The following is a 23,429-nucleotide window of genomic DNA, read 5'->3' on the forward strand; positions in this document are numbered from 1 at the left end:
CGTCCAGAGCCTGTGCTCCGCAACGGGAGAGGCCACAACAGTGAGAGGCCCGCATACCGCAAAAAAAAAAAAAAAAAAAAAAGAGTAAATGTTAGAATTTTAAATGTCTAGGGCATTTGATGGAATTGTATTGCTTTGAGTCTTATGTTTGGTTACTTTAAATCATTCATTAACTTAAGATGAAGAAAATTTAATTTTTGGTCTGAATCGTATACAAATATATTTTGAAACAACTACTAGAATTATATATATGTCAGTGTTTTCTCTTTAAAAATCATTTTTAGTCTAAAACACTATCTTTAAACTAAGGTTATCTTAAAATCTTAGGCTTTTCATATTTTAAGGGTAATTGAGTAAGTTTGAGTTTGGTTTTTTGTTTGTTTTCTTTTTTAATTCCCAAAGTTTAAAAAAAGATTGTCTTATTGGAAGGCTTTTTCTAGTGTGTTTAAACTGCATTGTACCTTTGGTTTATTTTTTTTTATCAGCAGACCAGAGTAATTTTTTTTTCCTGCATTAGAGTAAGAAAAGAAGTCTTGCTAAAAGAGAATACATCAATACAGTTTGATTTTGAGATTCTTAGTTCATCGGGCATATTGTCTATGAGTCACAGCTGATAGACTCTGAGGAGGTTAAAGATTGAAAAGCCGTGTGCAGAATTTAGAAAAGCCAGAAGTCATTAAACAAAGGACAGAACAGTCCTTTAGCAATTAATCAAATCTGAATAGTTAAAAGTAAGAGTCAGTAGGGAGATAAATGGTATAGAAAAGAAGTTGGTGAATTGGTAGGTCTTTTCAATAAAATAGCTGCAGGAAAAATAACTAGAATGCCAAGAGCATGTATTTACATCTTCAGGTTTATTTTCCATGTGAAGTGATTGTTTTCAGTTTTAATTATACACCTTTTTGTGAGATTTAACCTTAATATATTTGTCTTATAGGATTCATCTAATTGACGAGTTTAATACCGATATGGATATCTTTGTGTTTCTGCTGTCAACAAAAGCTGGTGGCCTAGGAATAAACCTGACTTCAGCAAATGTTGTTATACTTCATGATATTGACTGTAATCCTTACAATGACAAACAAGCAGAAGATAGATGCCATAGAGTAGGCCAGACTAAGTAAGTGTTTGCAGTTGAAATTTATTTGTAATCAAATGCCAGTTTTAATTTGTATAGAACATTAGAATATGATCTGTCAGATGTCCTGCCTTAGTTTTTATATTTTCAGCAAAGCATGGCTCCCGCTGTATTTTTATACCAACCAGTGTTGAATATGAACTCCACCATGTAATCTATTCATATTCTAGTAATTAAAACAGGGAATTGCCTGGCAGTCCAGTGGTTAGGACTAGGTATTTTCACTGCCGAGGGTGCAGGTTCAGCCCTGGTCAGGCAACTAGGATCCCACAAGCCATGTGGCATGGCCAAAACAATAAAAAATAAATAAAAGAAAGCCACCTCCCACCCCTAGTCGAAGTAGTTATGCAGCAAATGAAAACTAAGTATTACCAGTGGTCCAGCCCCTTTGAAAAAGATTAGTAGTTAGTAATTACTAATAAGTAACTTGCTTGTTAGACCAGGTAAGAGCCAGATAGACTGGGTAATGTGCATACGATTGCTACCTTGTTACCTCATAGGAAATAGATTATGTGAGCTGTAGATATTTTAGGTGAAGGTTAAATTAGACATTGGTCACAGGACATAAAGAGGTGAAAATACCTATAATTCAGCTGTATTCTCACATGTAAACAGCAGACAATCAGTGTTTTCTTTGGAGTATTTTACTGTATTTCCAAAAGACATTGATTAGTTCATTTATGAACCAAATATTTATCAGTACTTAAAGGTGGAACTAAAACCTCCCATGTAATCTTTATACTTTACTATACTTCCTTACTTTTTGTACTAAATTATTTCTTGGAACCTGATAAGCAAAGCATGTTCTTTTTAAAACTAGAATGCCCTACCTCAACTCAGAACTGTTTGTTGTAGTACAGTTCTACCAGTAATTTTAAAGTACAGATATCTTTTTCTCATCTCTTGAATCAATAGGAAAGGATGTTTAAAAGTGACGTGCTCAGAAACTGTCAATCTCAAGTAGTTTGAATAAAAGAATTTAAATTATGGATGTATTTGTTAAACAATTTTCAAATTATTCTTTTTGCATTCTAAGGTGAGTCATGTCGTTTATATATACTAAGTAATTATATATTATGTAACCAATGGACGTATCTTGTATTTTCCTTAGAGAAGTACTAGTTATAAAATTAATAGGCCAAGGGACAATCGAAGAATCCATGCTAAAAATTAATCAACAGAAATTGAAACTAGAACAAGATATGACCACAGTAGATGAAGGTAAGTTATTTGTCAGCATAAACATTTATAGGAAAAGGCATCAACTTAGCAGTAGCAAGGGGATAATAAAGATGATTTGAGTCCTTAACTTGGTGTGCAGTTTAGGGATAGCGTGGGAGAAGAAAAGCATACTTACTTCAAAAGTACTACAATAACTAAGATCATTTTGCCAGAACTGATACAAACACTTTGATTTTGAAAAATTCTGTCTCTGACATCAAAATATCCCAGAAATAAATTAAAATTGGGTCTTTAATTTTATCTACAATTTTATGATTTACTTACTAAGTAATATTTATGAATCCAAAGATTTAAAGTACATGGCATAATATTGTTATTAAGAACTCTCACATTTATATTAATTTCATTTTGACTAGCCAAATACTCATTTCACTAGAGTGTAATAAAATGCATTTATTCAAAACTTGAATAATTTCAGATTAAAGAGCAGTTGGGTACTAGAAACAATTGTCAAATAAGAGAATCCTCTCCATTTCCTCCATCTTTTTGAAGAGAATAATTTTTAAAGTTTTAAAAGTTTAAATTTTATATATATATATGTATAAGATAATACATTCACATAGTTCAAAATTCCTAAGATATTAAAGGGCAAACAAAAGCCTCCTTCCTACCCTATCACCCAGCTTCCCCAGAAAGATGACACATTAGGGTTTCTTTATTTTTTTAAGTGTATGACTAGTTGTTTCTGCATCTTGCTTTTTTTATTTGATGTTAAGTTTGGATTTCATGGGCTACTTTCAAATCTATGGACGAGCTTGGAGGCAAGCATGTCAGTGAATTCCCTGAGAGTTTATGCAGTAGCTTTTGTTCCTAATCATGTTTTTTACTGAAAGGAGAAGAGTAGATAAAAGTAGTCTCTTAAGTTTAGACTGTAACTGGGGTCTCTGTGGTGACAGAGAGAGAGAGAGAGAGAGAGACACCTGGATAAGTGTCTAGATACTAGGGTCTTGTTTAATTGAAAAAAAAATTTTTTTTAAGACAATGATTGTATCTTTGGACTGAAAATAAGTGTAGGTGAAATGATTTCTGTTTGGTTGGATTTGGGAGCTTGGTCTTTTTTTTCACTATTCAGATTGTTATATTAAAAAAAATTTTTTTGTATATTTTCTTTTATTCTTTTACATCTTGAGTTGAATTTTTTGGTAAATGTTTTTATTTAGTGAACCTGAGGAGTAAATACTATGTGGTGTATGAATAGGGTGTGATCCCAACTATATCTGCATATCTCTGTCAAATCAAAAACAGAAGCTGTAGACTGCTGTGCTGGCAATGTGAACACAAGCACAGAGGAAGCTGCCCTAACATATGTAGGAATTCGGGAATATTTTTAACAGGGAGTGACACTGAATCAAACTGGGCCTTGGAAGATTATTAAGAATTCACCAAAAGTAGAGAAAATTGGAGAGAAGAAATACATTTCATAAAATATTTTTATCAAAATTTTAACACCAGTTTCTGACCTGCAGGTGACGAAGGGACTATGCCAGCAGATATAGCCACATTACTAAAAACATCAATGGGCCTGTGAAATAAGAATTGTTAATTCCTAACTGATGACGAACTATCAACTTGGTGCACTCAAGGACATTTACATTATGGTGACCATGGGGTTTATGAACATTTATAACTTTTTATAATTTCCATATTACATTTCTCATAGTATGGACAACTTTTTTGCCACTAACTGAATTCTCCAGATGCTCACATGTGAAATTTCCAAAAAAAGCCACAGATACGTAGTCTTGCAGATGTTAAATAATCATTTTACAAAACAGTTTTCTGAATGGGGATTAGTTGGTGATTGTTTGTAACAAATACGCTAATGCTTTAGAAATGTCAGTATTTTTGTAATTATTTCTACCTCCAAATATATATATATATTGTCTTTCACTGGATAATATGTGTAGATTTTTACATGTGCCTTATTTGACAATGCTTATGTCTTGTTTTTTGCTCGTCTCATTTGAAGTTCTTTTTTATTATGTTAAAGAATGCAGCTGTATAGATTATATAGCTTTCATTTTATTGCTATTTGAAACAGATGTTCACCACTGTCAACAAGAACTCAACCTGAATTTAAAGGTGGCATTCCATATACTAACACCCCCAGGTCCTCCCAAGTACTTCTGTTAAAACAAATTTGTTTGGCTAGGCACTAAGTTGTTTTCCAGTGAATAGTAACTAAAGAAGCCCTTATCTTGCTCCATGGATTAATTCCTTCTGTTCATTTCCCAACTGCACTAACTGTGCTTCTTACTCTGCCTATTCTTGTGCATGTTGTCATTGATTTCCCTCTCCTGGCTTTTGCTTCTCTTGAAACTGTTGCCCAGTCATTTCTGCTCCAGTTCTCTTTACTCTAAATAGTAGTTTATTCCTGCCACATCTCCGTACATCAGCAAAATATTGGTGACGTTTTTCTAGCCTGGCAGAACAGATTAACAGGCTATTTCATATTTCACTTCAAAGCAGACTGAATGTGACTTCATTTCAAGGCAGCATTAGGTACTGCATGGAAATAGGTCATTAACTTTAAATTCTTATCAAAATATAACTTAGCAGTTTGCAGAATTTCCAGTATGGGACCTTCTAAAGAGAGAGCCATTGTTCAATTCCAAATCAGTGTGGGTGACAAAGTGAAATTTAGAAGAGGTAAAGTTGTCTACTTGATATTTAACTCCTTATTAAGTCTTTCTTTAAATTTTTGCCTGTCAGTCTATATTGCTGTTTTATTATACATCAGTTTCTTTGTATAACTTGTGAGTTTCATGTGTTTTGTTTTATTATGTAAATATTATTATAAATAAACTTATTTATAAATCAAAGATTTGTTAATTATTGGAAATTATACTTTCAAGACCTCCTGACTTCCTAAGTTGTTGGTTTTTTTTCTAAGTTTTTCAGGTAATATAATCCTCGACTTACAAGGCTAATGAAGCTCTTACATCGCTTCTTCAGGTACTATAGACTCTGAGAGCTGATGAGTCAGTAGACTTAGCCAATCTTGCAAGTGTATTGAATATACTCAACACATTATAGTGTAATGGGCTGAAGGGACCTGCAAATAGTATTAATACTTCCTTCAGCATCATAGTACCCAAATCGCTTAGTGAAATGTTGAGAATATTCTAAAAATTGCATAATGGATTTCTCATAACTTTCCTGTACTGACGTGTCTTCAACGGTAGGCTGTTTCTGTTGTTGTTGTTGTTGTTAAATTCATATTTTTATTTTAATGAAACATAGTTGGGTTCTCCCTGTAATGCCATATTATGTTTTTGGCATAATAAAAATATTTGTGATCATAAGTTATATTTTCACACCCTTAGTAGTTTCTAAACTTTCATCCCTTTGCCCTTAAAAATGCATAATATGGAAGGACTTCCCTGGTGGTGCAGTGGTTAAGAATCCACCTGCCAATGCAGGGGACACGGGTTTGAGGCCTGGTCCAGGAAGATCGCACATGCCACGGAGTAACTAAGCCCGTGTGCCACAACTACTGAGCCTGCATGCCACAACTACTGAAGCCCATGCACTCTAGGGCCCACATGCTGCAACTACTGAAGCCCAGGTGCCTAGAGCCCATGCTCCATAACAGGAGAAGCCATGGCAATGAGAAGCCCACGTACCACAATGAAGAGTAGCCCCAGCTCAGCACAACTAGAGAAAGCCTGTGCACAGCAACAAAGACCCAAAATAAAAAACCCATAACATTGAGCATGAAAGAGATGATACTGTGTGCTTAATATCGTCTCTTTCTCAGTAAACTGGTACTTATTACTGTGTGTATATTCTCATTAGTCGCTTTATTGGACTGATGTCAGTAAATATCATAATCCATTTCAGTAAAGAGCCTATGAAGCCACAGTTGGAGTAGTATCTTGGCCGACTGAAGCAACTTATGTTTTTGTTGATACAGGTCACACACAGAAGATGTATGTGTTTTCGTAACTATTTCTCACCCCACAGACTTGTAACTTTATACCAATTGATAATCTATGTTGAAACATTAATATTGCTCCTAGTGGGGTTGTTATTGTATAGTGGTTAGATAGGAGTATCAGGAGATTTGGTTTCCATTTGTGTGACCTTAAGCAAGACACTTAAATGGTCCATAAAATTAAGGAATTGTCTGAACTTCCCAAAAGGTATGGTTATTTTTCTTATTATAATATGCAGTTCCATTTCTGCTCTTATTAATTCATTTTCTCTCACACTTGCTTACATGCTCAGTGAGGAGATGTTTAATTTAAATATAGGATGGGGTAATGGAATGTGTTGTCCTTTCAGTGAAAAAAAGATGACCTAAAGGTTATGATGATGCTATGATTGAAATATTTCCTTTTAAAACCTGCTGTGGTTACATTTTCTATTGGAATTATGATAATTAGGATATGTAAACAAGTGGGGCTGATTATCTTAGAGTTTTCATAATTTAGATAAACATTGTATCTATCAGTTTTACTAAATTCTGTTTTCATTAAAGTTTGTCAGAATGTAATTATGTGGAGGAAAATGAACATTCATAAGAGGGAAGAAAAGTTTCTACCTTCATTAGAGGAGTATTTGAATTTCTTCTGTGAAAGGTAATTTTTTTTTCTTTAGACTGCCTTGATGACATGATTTCAGCACTTTGCAAATGAGAGTCGTTTATAACCTATTGTCATTTCTTAACAGCCACTAACAACGGTAAGAAAATGTAATCCAAAGAAGCAAGGTACTTGGGAAATACACTTTGTTTTTCTGTGTAATCCTTAATAATGTGTACAGTATTTAACTCCCTTTTCCTGAATTTCATAGAGCATTGTTGGGAGGAAAGAAGCGTCTTCAACAAGGTCACACTTAGATGGACTTGACTTTTCTTTCTTCCTCCCCACAACCTCTCCCCACTTTTTGCTTCTCAACTACATTCTCCTTCCTCTGCCCTGCAGTTCACGGATAAGGCCATCTATTTTGTTAATGTGTTTCCTGATACAACATGACATACTAAGATTAGACTATTCAATATTAGTAATATTAACGGGTAAATTGAACTAAAATGTGGTGTTCCAGTATAGTTATGGTTTAAAATAGGTTGGGATAATCTAAATGTATAGTTATTTGGAAGATTTCTATATAAATGGCTTGTTTATACGGGCAGTTCTTGCACAGTAGTGTGGGACTGTAGAAATGATTCAAGTTGAAAGTGTGTAATCACTGGGGAAAATGATTCTTCCATGACCTTTAAAAATGTTGTCAGCACATTATAGATGTGTAAGTAAGTGAACAAAATAGTAAAACTATTATTCAGTACACTGTAAAATATTAGAAACATTGAGGAAGTTTTATTTTTGTAAAAAATGTATCTGATGAGCGATGCTGTGAAGAATAACGAAGTTTGGAGGCAGCAGGCATCACCTAGAGTTTGGTTTGGGGCCTTCGCATTATCCAGTTGGCAATGGCAGGAATGCTTTGGACTTTCTTACGTAACGTCACCAGCCTGGGATGGTTGTCCAACAAATCAGGTTTAAGGACCAAAAGTGTGGTACTGCAAATTTCCCAGTAGAAATCTGCCCAAGTTACCTAGTTTAAAGGAAACAAATTTTCATTAGAACATAAAAGGCCTAACTTCTTAATCTAAAAATAGTTTCTTTTAAATTCAAAATAATGTGTTATTACAAAAGCAGAATGCATGTATTATAGAAAATTGTAGATAACTCCATACTCCCAGCACACAGGTTACTCACGTTAACACCTCTGTATATGGTATTTTTTTATGCATGTGTGTGTATTTTTACTAAAATGAGATCTTACAGTACATGCTCTTTTGTAACTTGATTCAATTTCCATCTCCCTGTGACAATACATTTTCATCTTATTTAACATACCATCAGTACTTTTCCATCTGTTCCAAAAATGTCCTTTATAGAATAAAGCAGGATCCATTCCAGGACCATGCATTTCACCTGATTATGTCCTTTAACTCTCAATTCAAAACAGTACCCTTTTTTTTTCCCATGTCACTGAATTATGGAAGATTCCACGCTAGTCCTGCAGAATGTCCTGTCTTCAGGATTTTTATGATTATTTCATCGGTTCCTTTATATGACAGAGTAAAAAGGAAGAGAGTGCAGGTTATCTTTAGTGAGTTCATAGTTTCAAGTTACATATTTTTGGCTAGCATGGGTTATATTGAATCACATCAGAAGACATATGTCTAACCATCAGTGTAACCCTAAGATTGGCCACTGGACAGTATTAGGATGATGGCAGCATAGGCCTACTCTTGTATACCTGTTTTTTAAAAATTTGTACACTTGTTTTGTTCTTTTATGACTAGATACTAATCTAGATGACATTACTTTGCCTCCATATAAATATCAAAGAATGAGGTTTAAATATGGATTATTCTTAGTTTTCCTTTTGTTTGGAATTTAATAATGCTGATTTCTAGTGTTTTATGAACTTGCTTACTAAACACCTGTCAACTAGGAGAGTCTACTGGTTAGAGGATTCAGAGTTCAGTCAACAGATATTTATGGAGTACCTACTATGTGCCCTGTACAGGTCTAGCTGCTGGGATTGACTAGAGAGCAAGATGTGATGCAAGCCCCTTCTCTGGTGCAGCTTTTACTTCAGAAGCAGGAAGACAAACGTCAAGTGTGGTACAGGGGATCGGCCAAGATGGCGGAGTAGAAAAGCACTGAGCTCACCTCCTCTTACAAGCACACCAAAGTCACAAGTATCTGCAGAACAACCATCGATGAAGTAGACCAGAATCTACCAGAAAAGATCTTCTACAGCTAAAGACATAAAGAAGGAACCACACAAGATGGGTAGGTGGAGCTGACTCACAATATAATCCAGTCCCTTACCCCCAGGTGGGCAATCAACAAATGAGAATAATTATACTGCAGAGGTTCTCCTGTGGGAGTGACAGTTCTAAGCCCCATGTCAGGCCCCCCAGCCCAGGGGTCCTGCACCAGGAAGACAAACCCCAGAGCATTTGGCTTTGAAGACCAGAAGGACTTAATTTGGGGAGTTCCAAAGAACTAGGGGAAATAGGAACTTCACACTTAAAGGGTGCACATGAAATCTCACACCAGGACCCAGGGCAAAAGCAGCAATTTAATAGGGGCCTGACCTACCTGCTGGTCTTGGAGAGTCTTCCAAAGAGTCAAGGAGGCAGCTGCAGCTCAAACTAGAGACATCGAAACTGGCAGCAGCCATATTTGGCAGCTTTCTACCATGTAGGCACCATTGTAGGATCCTCCCTCCAGCTCATGAGTGCCAAGACCCGGCCCCATCCAACAGTCTGTAGGCAACAGTGCTGGGGAGCCTCCGACCAAAGAACTAATGGGGTGTGGGGGGAGACACAGTGCCACCCATCAACAGGCTACCTAAAGACTTCCTGAGCCCAGAGCCACTTGAGACATGCCTCTAGACCTGGCCCTTCCCACTAGAGGGCCAAGACCCAGCTCCAGCCACCAATGGGCAGGCGCTGGCCTTGCCCTCAGGAAGCCTGCATTAGCCTCTAGACCAACTCATCCAACCAGCAGGCAGACACCAGATGCAAGAAAACCACAATTCCACAGCTTGTGACCCTGCCCACAGCAGGCCAGACCCTGCCCTGGGACCAGCTGGGCCCTGGCTCTGCCCACTAGCAGGCCAACACAAGCTGTGGGATACCCCAGACCCCATACCCAACTGTGTCAAGAACTGCCCCCCACCACCACCACAGCAATCTGACACCAGCTCTAGGATCCCTGGGCCCCGCAGCAAGATTCCCACATTCCAGGAACAGTTGTGACTGCCAACAGTCCAGCACTAACCCCAGGACCTAGCTTCAGCCACCAGTGGACAGGAACAGCCATGGAGTCTTCTGGATGCTGGCTCCATCCACCAGTGAGCCAGCACTAGCCCCAGGACCCCCTGGGGTTCTGAAATCAGCCCTCTTGTGACCAGGCCCCACTAACCAGCAGCCAGCAGCCTCCATACAAGGTAGGGCCTGGTAACCAATAAGACTAGGGACAAACCAAGCCTACCAGACCACCCACATAGCCTGCGGGCCACAACAGAAAGACCCTCACAGCCCTCCTGGGGAAACCCTAGAGCATATAGCTTGGGTGACCAAAGTGGAGTGCCCTGCTGGGACACACAGGACGTCTCCTACAGAAGGCCACTTCTCCAAGTTCGGGAAATGTAACTAACCTACCAGATACATAAAAATACAAACAGCAACTTAGACAAAATAAGGCAGCAGAGGAACATGCTCCAGACAAAGGAACAAGATAAAACCCCAGAAGAACTAAATGAATGGAGATAAGCAATCTACCCAAGAAAGAGTTCAGAGTAATGATCATAAAGATGATTAATGAGCTCAGAAGGAGAATGGATGCACAGAGAAGTTAGAAGTTTTTAACAAAGAGTTTGAAAATACAAAGAACAACCAAACAGAGATGAAGAATACAATAAAATGAATACACTAGAAGGAATAAACAGTAGACTAAATGATACAGAGGAATGGATCAATGAGGTGGAAGACTGAGTAGTGGAAATCACTGATGTTGAACAGAAGGAAGAATGAAGAAAAATGAGGACAGTTTAAGAGACCTCTGGGAAAACATCAGGTACACTTACATTCACATTATAGGGGTCCTAGAAGGAGAAGAGAGAGAAAAGGGGGCTGAGAACATATTTGAAAACATAATAGCTGAAAAATTCCCTAATCTGGGGAAGGAAACAGTTACCAAGTCCAGAAAGCACAGAGTACCATACAGGATGTGTGTTCCCAAAGAGGAACACACGAAGAGACGTATTTAAAATTACAAAAAGTAAGGATAAAGAAAATATTAAAAGCAGCAAAGAGAAAGTGAAATAACATACAAGGAAACTCCCATAAGGCTGACAGATGACTTTTCAGCAGAAACTCTGCAGGCCAGAAGGGAGGGCCACATTATATATAAATCCCCTATATATATATATATATATATATATATATATATATATATATATATATATATATATATAGTGATAAAAGGGGAAAACCAATAACCAAGAATATTCTACCCAGCAAGCTCTCATTCAGATTTGATGAAGAGATCAAAAGCTTTACAGACAAGCAAAAGCTAAAAGAGTTCAGCCCCATCAAACGAGCTTTACAACAAATGTTAGTAAATTCTCTAGGCAAGAAAGATAAGGACACAACTAGAAACAAGAAAATTACTAAATGAAAAAGCTCACTGGTTTCAAACATACAGTAAATGTAGGAAATCATCCACACACAAAGCTAGTAGGAATGTTGAAAGACAAAAGTAGTGGGGACTTCCCTGGGGGTCCAGTGGTTAAGACTCTGCCTTCCAATGCAGGAGGTGCAGGTTCAATCCCTGGTAGGGGAACTAAGATCCCACATGCTGTGGGGTGTGGCCAAAAAAAAAAACCTAAAAGAAAAAAAAGACAAAAGTAGTAAAATCATCTATGTCCACAATAAGCAGTTGAGGGATACACAAAACAACTAGATGAAAAATATGATATCAAAAACAGTAATCATGAGGGAAGGAGAATACAATTGCAGGGTTGTTAAAATGCATTTGAAATTAAGAGATCACAGCTTAAAACAATCATAAATATATACAGAGAGAGAGACTGCTATATAAAAACCTCATGGTAATCACAAACCAAAAATCTATAATAGAAAAAAAAAAGGAATCCAAACATAACACTAAAGATGGTAATCAAATCACAAGAGAAAAGAAAAAGGGGGAAAAGAGACCTGCCAAAACAATTGACAAAATGGCAAGAGGAACATACATATTAATAATTACCTTAAATGTAAATAGACTAAATACTCCAACCATAAGATATAGAGTTGCTGAATGGATCCAAAAACAAGACTCATATATATGCTGCCTACAAGAGAGTGACTTCAGATCTAAAGACACACAGACTGAAAGTGTGGGGACGGAAAAAGATATTCCATGCAAATGGAAATCAAAAGAAAGCCAGAGTAGCAATAGTTATATCAGACTTTAAAGACTGTTACAAGAGACAAATTAGGACACTACAAAGTGATCAAGGGATCAATCCAATAAGAAGATATAACAATTGTAACTATATATGCACCATGCACCCAACAAAGGAGCACCTAAATGCACAAGGCAAATATTAACAGACATAAAAGGAGAAATTGATATTTATAGAGCATTCCATCCAAAAGCAGCAGAATACACATTTTTTCCAAGTACACATGAGACATTCTCCAGGATAGAACACATGCTAGACCACAAAACGAGCCTTGGTAAATTTAAGAAAATTGAAATCATATCAAGCATCTTTCAGACCACAATGCTATGAGGCTAGAAATCAACTAGAAGAAAAAAACTGCAAAAAAACACAAACATGTGGAGGCTAAACAATATGCTACTAAATAACTAATGGATCACTGAGGAAATCAAAGAGGAAATAAAAAAATACCTAGAGATATATGAAAACAAAAACATGACAATCCAAAACCTATGGGATGCAGAAAAAGCAGTTCTAAGATTATAGTGATACAAGCTTACCTCAGAAAACAAGAAAAATCTCAAACAACCTAACTTTAACCTAAAAGAGCTAGAGAAAAGAACAAACAAAACCCAAAGTTAGTAGAAGGAAAAAAATCACAAACATCAGAGCAGAAATAAATGAAATAGAGGCAAAAAAATTAGAAAAGATCAATGAAACTAAAAGCCAGTTCTTTGAAAAGATAAAACTGATAAAACTTTAGCCAGATTTATCAACAAAAAAAGGAAGAGGGCTCAAATCAATGAAATCAGAAATGAAAAAGTTACAGCCAACATCACAGATATACAAAGGATCATAAGAGACTATTACAAACAACTATATGCAAATAAAGTGGACAACCTAGAAGAAATGGACAAATTCTTACAAAGGTACAATCTCCCAAGACAAAACCAGGAAGAAGTAGAAAATATGAACAGACCAATTACCAGGACTGATATACGATATTTGTTTTTCTCTTTATGACTTACTTCACTCTGTATGACAGATTAACACATATATGTGGAATCTAGAAAAATGGTATAGATGACCTTAATTGCCAAGCAGAAATAGAGACACAGACATAAAGAACAAATCTATGGATACCAAGGGGGAAAGGAATGGGGTGGGAGGAATTGGGAGATTAGGACGGACACATATACACTATTGATGTATAAAATAGACTACTGATGGGAACATAATGTATAGCACAGGGAACTCTACTTAATGCACTGAAGTGCCCTAAATGGAGGGGATATATGTATATGTATGGCTGATTCATTTTGCTGTGCAGTAGAAGCTTACACAACATTGTAAAACAACTATACTCCAATAAAAAATAATTTAAAATTTTACCAGTACTGAAACTGACTCAGTAATTTTAAAACTCCTAAGAAACAAAAGTCCAGGACCAGATGGCTTCACAGATGAATTCTACCAAAAATTTAGAGAAGAATTAACATCTATCCTTCTCAAACTATTTCAAAAATTTCTTGAGGAAGGAATACTTATGAACTCATTCTATGATGCCACCATCACCCTGATACCAAAAACAGACAAATATACTGCAAAAAGAGAAAATTACAGGCTAATATCACTGATGAACATAGATGCAAAAATCCTCAACAAAATACTAGCAAAATACCAGGGATGCAAGGATTTTTCAGTATCCACAAATCAGTCATCAGTGTGATACACCACATTAACAAATTAAAGAATAAAAACCATATAATCATTTCAATAGATGTAGAAAAAGTTTTTGACAAAACTCGACATCCATTTATGATAAAAATACTCCAGAAAGTGGGCATCGAGGGAACCTACCTCAACATAATAAAGGCCACATATGACAGACCCACAGCTAACATCATACTCAATGAGGAAAACCTGAAAGCATTTCTTCTAAGATCAGGAACAAGACAAGGATACCCACTCTTGCCACTTCTATTCAACATAGTTTTGGAAGTCCTAGTCACAGCAGTGAGATAAGCAAAAGAAATTAAAAGGAATATGAATTGGAAAGGAAGAAGAAAAGCTGTCATTGTTTGCAGATGACATGACACTCTACATAGAAATTCCTAAAGTCTCCACCAGAAAACCACTAAAGCTCATCAATAAATTTGGTAAAGTTGCAGGATACAAAATTATTATACAGAAATCTGTTGCATTTCTATACACTGAGTTATCAGAAAGAGAAATTAGGGAAACAATCCCCTTTACCATCACATCAAAAAGAATAAAACACCTAGGAATAAACATACCTAAGGAGGTAAAAGACCAGTACTTGGAAAACTGTAAGACACTGATGAAAGAAATTGAAGATGACAAAAACAGATGAAAAGATATACTATATTCTTGGATGGAAGAATTAATATTGTTACAATGACCATATTACCCAAGGCAATCTACAGATTCAATAAAACCTCTATCAAAATACCAAGGCATTTTTCACAAAATTAGAACAAATAATTTTAAAATTTGTATGGAAACACAAAAGACCCTGAATAGCTAAAACTATCTTGAGAAAGAAGGACAGAGCTGGAGGAATCACACTCTTGGCTTTAGACTAGTGCAAAGCTGCAGTAATCAAAACAGTATGGTACTGGCACAAAAACAGACACATTGATCAATGGAACAGAATAGAGAGCCCATAAATAAACCCACGCACTTATGGCCAATTAATCTATAACAAAGGAGGCAAGAATACACAATAGAGAAAAGACAGTCACTTCAATAAGTGGGTCTGGGAAAACTGGACAGCTACATGTAAAAGAATGAAATTAAAATATTCTCTAACGCCATGTACAAAAATAAACTCAAAATGTATTAAAGACATAAATGTAAGACCAGAAACCATAAGACTCCTAGAGGAAAACATAGAATAATACACTTTGACATAAACTGTAGCAATATCTTTTGGATCTGTCTCCTAAAGCAGAGGAAATAAAAGCAAAATTAAAATATGGGAACTAATTAAATGTAAAAGCTTTTGCACAGCAAAGGAAACTATTGACAAAATGAAAAGAACCTACTGAATGGGAGAAAATATTTGCAAATGACATGACTGATAAGGGGTTAATATCCAATGTATACAAACAGTTCATACAATTTAATATCAAAAAGACAATTAAAAAATGGGCAGAAGAACTGAAGAGACATTTTTCCAAAGAGGACATGCAGATGGCCAACAGGCACTTGAAAACATGCCCAACATCACTAAATATCAGGGAAATACAAATCAAAACCACAATGAGAGATCACCTCACACCTGTCAAAATGGCTATCATCAAAAAGCACACAAATAACAAATGTTGGCGAGGATGTGGAGAAAAAGGAGGAGGGACCCCTCCTACACTGTTGGTGGGAATGTAAACTGGAGCAGCCACTGTGGAAAACAGTAGGGATGTTTGTCAAAAAACTAAAAATAGAACTACCGTATGACCCAGCAATTCCACTCCTGGGTACATATCTGGAAAAGATGAAAGCTCTCATTTGAAAAGATACATTCACCGCAACGTTCATACCAGCATTATTTGCAATTACCAAGATGAGGAAGCAACCTAAGCAACCTATCCATCAACAGATGAATGGATAAAGGAGATGTGGTATACATATAAATAGAATACTACTTGACCATAAAAAGAATGAAATTTTGCCATTTGCAGCAACATGGATGGACTTGGAGGATATTATGCTAAGTGAAATAAGTCCAACTGAGAAAGACAAATACTGTATGAGATCACTTATATGCAGAATCTAAAAAATACCACAGACTTGTGAATATAACAAAAAAGAAGCAGACTCACAGATATAGAGAACAAACTAGTGGTTATCAGTGGGGAGAGGGAAGGGGGAGGGGCAATATAGGAGTAGGGGATTAAGAGATACAAACTATTATGTATAAAATAAGCTATAATGTTATATTGTACACCATAGGGAATATAATGAATGTTTTATAATAACTATAAATGGAGTATAATCTTTAAAATTTTGAATCACTATATTGTACACCAGTGACATATAATATTGTACATCAACTATACTTCAATTAAAAACAAAAAACTGTAAAGTGATATAGACAAAGTAGAGTGATGAGAGGGATTCTCAAGTGGTCAGGGAGAAAAGTCCTTTAAGAGGTGACATTTAAGCTAAGGCTTGAATGATGAAAAAAAGATCCAGACATGCAGTGATTTGGAGATTAAACAATTCAGGCAGAAGGATGAGCAAGTGTAAAGGCTCTTAGGCAGGAGTATGACTTGTGTCTGAGGAAGAAACAAAACACCAGAGTGTTTGGAACAGTTTGAGGAAGGGAGAGAGCACTAAGAGGTGGGGTTAGGAGATAGGCTACAAAGGAATTTTAATAAAAAGCAGAAGGAAAAAAATATGTTACATTCTTAGAAATTGTTCAATCAATAAGGGCAGAGAAAGGAACATAAAAGATATGGCAAGTTTGCTTCTCTGTCTCCTCAGGACTCAGCAGTGATTAAAATAAGTCACAAGAGCGTGGCAAAAAAGCAGTATCTTGTCTCCTAGAATGGAGTCTCCTTGAAGGCAGGGACCCCAACTTACCACAGCTTCTAAATCAGATTTAGATTTGATTTTTCTCTTGGCAAGACTACTTCATAGGTGGCAGTGCACTCCTCTGTCAGTAGGCCCGTAATATCTGGTTCTCTCCTTTTTTGTGATATTAACAATCGTTGATAGTCAACACGTAGATCCATTGATTCATCATGGGTTGGAAAATGGTGATGATTTATTTTAAACTCTCCTTGTTTATTGATTGATTGATTGATTGGCTCTGCTGGGCCTCCGTGCGGCGCTTGGGCTTTCTCCAGTTGTGGTGAGCAGGGGCTACTCTAGGTTGCGGTGCACAGGCTTCTCATTGGGGTGGCTTCTCTTGTGGACATGGGTTCTAGGCATGCAGGCTTTAGTAGTTGCAGCACACGGGCTCAGTAGTTGCAGCACAAGGGCCCCAGAGCATGTGGGCTCAGTAGTTGCGGTGCACAGGCTCCAGTAGTTGTGGCGCACTACATGGGCTTAGTTGCTCCACGGCATGTGGGATTTTCCCAGACCAGGGATGTGACCCGTGTCCCCTGCATTGGCAGGCAGATTCTTAACCGCTGAACCACCAGGGAAGTCTTCTTTCCTTAACTAGAATACATTTGTGTAGACAAACTTTGTCCATCAATTTTTTTATCTTGAGGTATAATTGGCATAGGAGTGGCACGATAAATGCTTTATTCAAACCCCCCAGCTTTTTTGTTTTAACAGTTTTCAGAATACAGACAGTCTCTGGCTTATGATGGTTCAACTTACAATTTTTTGACTTTACCATGGTGCAAAAGTGACACATGTTCAGTAGAAACCGCACTTTGAATTTTGAAGTTTGATCTTTTCCCGGGCTAGTGATATGCTGTATGGTACTCTCTCATGATGCTGGGCAGTGGCAGTGAACCACATAATCAGGAGGGTAAACAACTAACACACTTACAATCATTCTGTACCCATTCAACCATCCTGTCTTTTACTTTCACTACAATATTCAATAAATTACATGAGATATTCAACACTTTATTATAAAGGCTTTGTGTTAGATGATTTTGTCCAACTGTTGGCTAATGTAAGTGTTCTGAGCAAATTTAAGGTGGGCTAGGCTAAGCTATGATGTTCAGTAGGTTAGGTGTATTTTTTGACTTACGATATTTTCAATTTATGATGGATTTATTGGGACATAATTCCATCATAAGTCAAGGAAAATTTGTAATAATTTGGCTCCATAACATCTTCTAAAAGTCACCAATGAAGCTTTGTTTGGTTTTGAGGTGTGTGTGTGTCTCTGTGTGTGTGTGTATTTGGTGATGGTGGTTGTCATAAACTCATGGATTCATTCATTTTGATTTGTTTCAATCCATTGCAGTTAATATTCTTATTGTGGCCTGAATTTTCTCATCTTTGGCCTGTGAGAGCCTCTACAAGTTGACTGCTAAGTCCTTCTGACACAACTCTGATGTTTTGGCGGGGGGGGAGGGGGGGGGCGGGGCGGGGTTGTGATAATTTATTTGGTTCTATTATGTCAAAGTATTCCCAGCTCATGTTTTACGTTTCCTGTCCCAAACTGAGAATGAGCTATTTCTCCAAGAAGTTCTGGTCACTTTTAGTATTTAGAGACCAGAATCTGGGTCCAAGGGGTGGCCAGAACAACTAGATTGGTCATTTTTTTGAGGAAAAAGAGACACAAAATGCTTGTTTTCTTTACCTTAAGAAAAAGTACATCATGAACTGAAACTGGTGTACATTATTTTTTTGTCCCGAGAAAATATCTATAATGAGATAGATGTATAGTCAAATCACTGTGTTTTTACAAATAATGATGTTTCTGAAGGTAGTGTTTCACTAATAGAGTCCACAGGTACTTCTCCACATACCCTATGCACCAATTTGACACAAGTTCATTTGTTTCACTTTGCTTTAGTTTGTCAGTGATAGCTTTTAAAAATGTTTTTGTTGTTGTTATATAATTATATAAATTATTGTAGTTCATGTTTCCAAAGTTAACTCCACCGAAAAAGTTTTATTCAAAGAAGTTTAGCTTTTGTCCCTGCTCTCTAACCTACTCCCTCCCTATGAGTAACACTTTTTTCAATACATTTTTATAAAGATTTTGGTTTATCCATATATGTATATGCTTGTATTTTTTTAAGATGTAAAACATACTCACAGAGTTACCAATAAACCACTCTTTTTCCCCCAAGTATGTGTCCAAATCTTGCAGTAGATGAGATGCATCACATGTAAGTAGCTCCTTAAACAGCTGATCCTAAGAGAGGGAGAAAAAAGATTCCTTTAAGCATAATAATAAGAAAAACAAATGAGTTGAAGAGGAAGTAGATTTGTCCACCTTCTTTCTCCCACATGTGTTCAAAAAGGAAGTAGCTACCTGTTATTGGTGGTTGTTGCTTGTTTGTTTTTTAAAATGTATGGCATGGAGATTCAGGTCTGATTTTCTAGAGATCTTATTCTTCCCTTTGTTACTCATGGGTTAAAAAATAAATATTATTGTCAGCAGTTCTTACTGTTTCTTTGTATATAATGACTAAATATTTCATCAATAAAATCTTTTCATGGTTTTTTATCTTAACTTTTGTTAATGAAAATTATTCCATTATGTTTTTACATTTCTAAAATTCCCTCCCTTTTTTAGGCTCACTCCCTTTAAAGTGAAATAATTTAAAGGTAAAGAAATTAATTTATTTTGTAAATAAAATTTATTTTGTAAGACTATTATTAATAGAATATTATTATTTTGTAAGATTCCTCCAGTTTAGCAGTCTTTCATCTCACAGTTACACTTAACGGAAGTGATCCGTAATGAATGGTAATGTTCTTGGGCAGATTTCCTCTGTTTGGCTTGACATTGTACCTTAGCGTGAGATTTCTCTGCCTTGACTACCATCTGTAAAATCAATCCAAGGTGCCCCCTTTTGATATAATGTGTAAGATATTATTACAAACCAGATAATATCCTTGGGAAAAAATAACAGCTATATCCATTTAAAAAAATTATCTATGTGTTTTTACTTGAATCTTTGAAGACCAAATAATTTATTCATGGCCTCTTTCTTGGTAAGAGGTCTTTATTTGTTTATATATGAAAATCAGGCTGGTTTGTATTGTGGCTATGAAATGTAAGCCAAACTCAAAATATTATAAAATATACATATATCATTAATATTCATAAATGAATGAATATTATAAAATCTATAATAAAATCCGGCCTCTATTAAGGTAAGTCAAAGAGTGGATAACTCCCTCACCAATTTACTGATTTACTTCCTGTTCCTGTTATGACTTAGCTGGGTAATATAGATTACTATAACGTAATGCCTTATATTTGTAGGGCACAGTTTGCAAAAGCATCATTACAGATTTACATAGGTTTGCCACATTTCAGGAACTGAAGGTTGGGAAGTTTGTCATTATTTTGACTTTATATGCTTTCCACGTTTCTATACCACCTTTGTACATAAGGTTCTCTCTCTATGGTTAATATATTCATAGTTCTAAATAAAATAGTGTGAATCCTTCAGCCCCTTCCACAGAATTTGTGAGCTAAGAGGCAATGGGCCCAGAAACACGTGACATTTCTCACAGCTTAGCTTAGATCAGCATCAGTTGGGGAGGTAACAGCCAGCTTGGCTGTCCTAGAATAGCTAGAAACAGGAGGAAGTTAAATGGAACAGGATGTAGATGCTGTACAGCTTTCCAAAAACTCCTGTGCGTTCACCTGGGTAATTCTGCTACTTTTTCTGTTGTGCATTTCCACAGCTTAAGGTACACCAATGCTTTGTATATGCAGTGCCAGATAAAATCTTACCTCTGCGCTCTTGAGTTCTTTAGCCCAGCTTCTCTTTATGTGTTTGGTGAGAATCATATCAGTCTAATAAAATGTAAATTGCTAAACAGCATAACCATTAGTATTTAAGAGTCATTTTAAAGAATACTCACCAAAATAACCTAAAGAAGATAAAATTTTCTTACATATCCATTTAAAATGCATTTTCTGATAAACCCTAGACAGCCATTCCTATACCTGGTGGACTCAGAAATTTCCTTCCACCTCCCCCAGAGAGTTATAAGGAAGGAGATTTTTGCACACTGAAAAGGCATTGCTATTGTACTCTATCAAATGACATTTAGAGGATTTAGGGAGGTTTGCATATTTCTCCAAAGCACCACTTTAAAATCCACACTGCCCAAATTGTTTAGGATTGGAAATGGGCCACTGATGTTCCTTCATTCCTGCTGATCCATCACCCTCCCCCCCCCCAAGCCCCTGCCCTGTTCTTCAGATGAGGAAACTGAAACAGACTCATTGAATAACCACAGAGACACTAGTGATAAAGTCAAGGATCATCAGTGTGACCAATGCTCAGAGACATATTTTGCCTTTAAATTAAATTTAAATTAATTTTTTTAAATTTTAAATTAGAAATGGAATTTTTAGCACTGAAACATTTATAATTATGTGTGCTCGATAGATTTTTAAAGAACATATAAGAAGAGGACTATTTTCACTGTTCATCCATCTTTACTGTATCAATATTCTGCTTTGGAAAATTTTATCTGACCACGAGGTGGCAGCAATGCGACCCACTACGGAGAGACTAGGTAATGAGATGCAAAAGAACTGTGTGTTTTTCATTGTATTCTGGCCGGGTCCTGCTTATTAATCAGATAGTCTAGCTATTGGCAATTATTTCTGCAACATGTTGCCCCTTCATATGATTTATTCATGAACTTGGAATATGTCCTGTGAATTTGTTTTTCTGAGGTAGGTAGCATGTAAGAGCATTGTTATTCTAATACAAAGGTAGAGTTCCCCTTACCATAAATGTTCAAAGAACATTTTCCTTTGGGAGAAAAGGAGAATGGAAAAATAGAGAAGTAGAGAAGGGCAAGCCCACGTGGAACAAAAACCTTTAGATACTTTTTTCTAAATTGAGGATTATGCATCTACTTGTCTCTGCATTTATAAGGATATGTGAAATATAGATGTCATGTCTGACAAATAAAAGGAAAAACAATGAGCACTGAATTATATAAAAACACTATAATAACTAATATTTAGTGAACACTCTCCACGTAGCCGTAGGTACTTATGCTACCATTTAATCCTCCCAACATACTTTGAAGCAGATTCTATGATATCCCTACTTTACAGACATAGAATGTGAAAATTTGATAGGGAGTTAAGTGACAACTGGTAAAAAGAGAATCAGGATTCAAGCCTGGCAGTCTGACTCCAGAGCCCAAATGTATTTCAATCCTCAAAGGTGAGTTTTTATTTAAGACTTTGTTCTGGTTAGTCAGGTATCTGTATATATACGTATGTGTGTGTGTCTCCCCACCTTACATTTATGTCAAGGAATCGGTAAATGTGAATACTTTCATGTTCCAAATATCTCTATTTAAATCAGAGGGTCCTAAATAAACAAACAGTATATAGAATAAATATGCTTAAGTAAGTTGATAGGACCACCATTTGTTCTGTGCCGTAGCTTTTGGATACAGGCCGTAAGCCATAACATGTACATAAATACTCCTGCACAGCTGTTTTGCATGGCTGCTACCACTGTGGCATTACATCCAGTGGTTAAGAACATGGGGTCTGAGCCAGAGTGTCTGGGATTTGAATCCCTTGTGTACCGCTTACCAGCTAAGTAACCTTAGGTAAGTTACTTACACTACATGAACCTCAATTTCTTCATCTGGAAAATGAGGATAACAGCAGTTTCCAAAGTTTTAAATGAAGAAGTCTTGAGGATAAGAGATATGAATACTGGAGATATGCCCCAAGTAAACAAGGGAGTAAATAAAAACAGAGGACGTCATCCAGGAAACAGGACTCCAGCTCAAGAGAAAGACGTTCCTGCGATGGCAGTGAAGGAAAGTCCAGTGATGACAGCTGTGCAAAAGCCTAGACCGCTCTACAAAGGAGAATGGAAATCTCTGGCTCCATAGCTCCAAGAAAATAATGGAAACAGTAGATTATCTGATATCATTGACTTTGTGAAAAATTGCATTGGCAGGCCATTGGATAGTGTGGGAAGGGTCAGCAATAAAAGTAAAGAAGGGGTGTGCCTGGTGGTGCAGTGGTTGAGAGTCCGCCTGCCAATGCACCGATGCAGGGGACACGGGTTCGTGCCCCGGTCCGGGAAGATCCCACATGCCGCGGAGCGGCTGGGTCTGTGATCCATGGACGCTGAGCCTGCGCGTCCGGAGCCTGTGCTCCGCAACGGGAGAGGCCACAACAGTGAGAGGCCCGCGTACGGCAAAAAAAAAAAAAAAAAAAAAAAGTAAAGAAGAATGAAGCAAATGAAAAAAAGACAATTACTAATTTGAGGAGGAAAGTGAGAAAGGAAATATAATCAAAGTATAACACAATGCACAGTTTTGTACAATATCTGCATAGGCATACTAATGTAATGAATATAGATTTCACTACAAAATTTTCATATTATATTAGGAGTTTGGA

The 23,429-nt window shown here is 36.6% G+C and overlaps 2 protein-coding genes across 4 annotated transcripts in view; one reads left to right on the forward strand and one right to left on the reverse strand.

Annotated features, from left to right (window-relative positions):
• The window catches only part of SMARCAD1 (SWI/SNF-related, matrix-associated actin-dependent regulator of chromatin, subfamily a, containing DEAD/H box 1), a 70,323-nt gene extending 65,124 nt beyond the window's left edge, over window positions 1-5,199 (forward strand). For both annotated transcript variants that reach the window (XM_059066531.2, XM_059066533.2), the window contains exons 22-24: window positions 938-1,120; window positions 2,250-2,359; window positions 3,847-5,199. In XM_059066531.2, coding sequence (XP_058922514.1) covers window positions 938-1,120; window positions 2,250-2,359; window positions 3,847-3,908 — 355 coding nt within the window. In that variant the 3' untranslated portion in view covers window positions 3,909-5,199. The remainder of the gene's footprint in view (window positions 1-937; window positions 1,121-2,249; window positions 2,360-3,846) is intronic.
• Window positions 5,200-7,715: 2,516 nt separating this feature from the next.
• HPGDS (hematopoietic prostaglandin D synthase) overlaps window positions 7,716-23,429 on the reverse strand; it is a 117,762-nt gene continuing 102,048 nt past the window's right edge. For both annotated transcript variants that reach the window (XM_067036892.1, XM_067036893.1), the window contains exons 5-6: window positions 19,113-19,211; window positions 7,716-7,939 (exon numbers count right to left, since the gene is read on the reverse strand). In XM_067036892.1, coding sequence (XP_066892993.1) covers window positions 7,775-7,939; window positions 19,113-19,211 — 264 coding nt within the window. In that variant the 3' untranslated portion in view covers window positions 7,716-7,774. The remainder of the gene's footprint in view (window positions 7,940-19,112; window positions 19,212-23,429) is intronic.

This window comes from Kogia breviceps, chromosome 6, assembly GCF_026419965.1.
Source record: "Kogia breviceps isolate mKogBre1 chromosome 6, mKogBre1 haplotype 1, whole genome shotgun sequence".
In the NCBI taxonomy this organism is placed as follows: Eukaryota; Metazoa; Chordata; class Mammalia; order Artiodactyla; family Physeteridae; genus Kogia; species Kogia breviceps.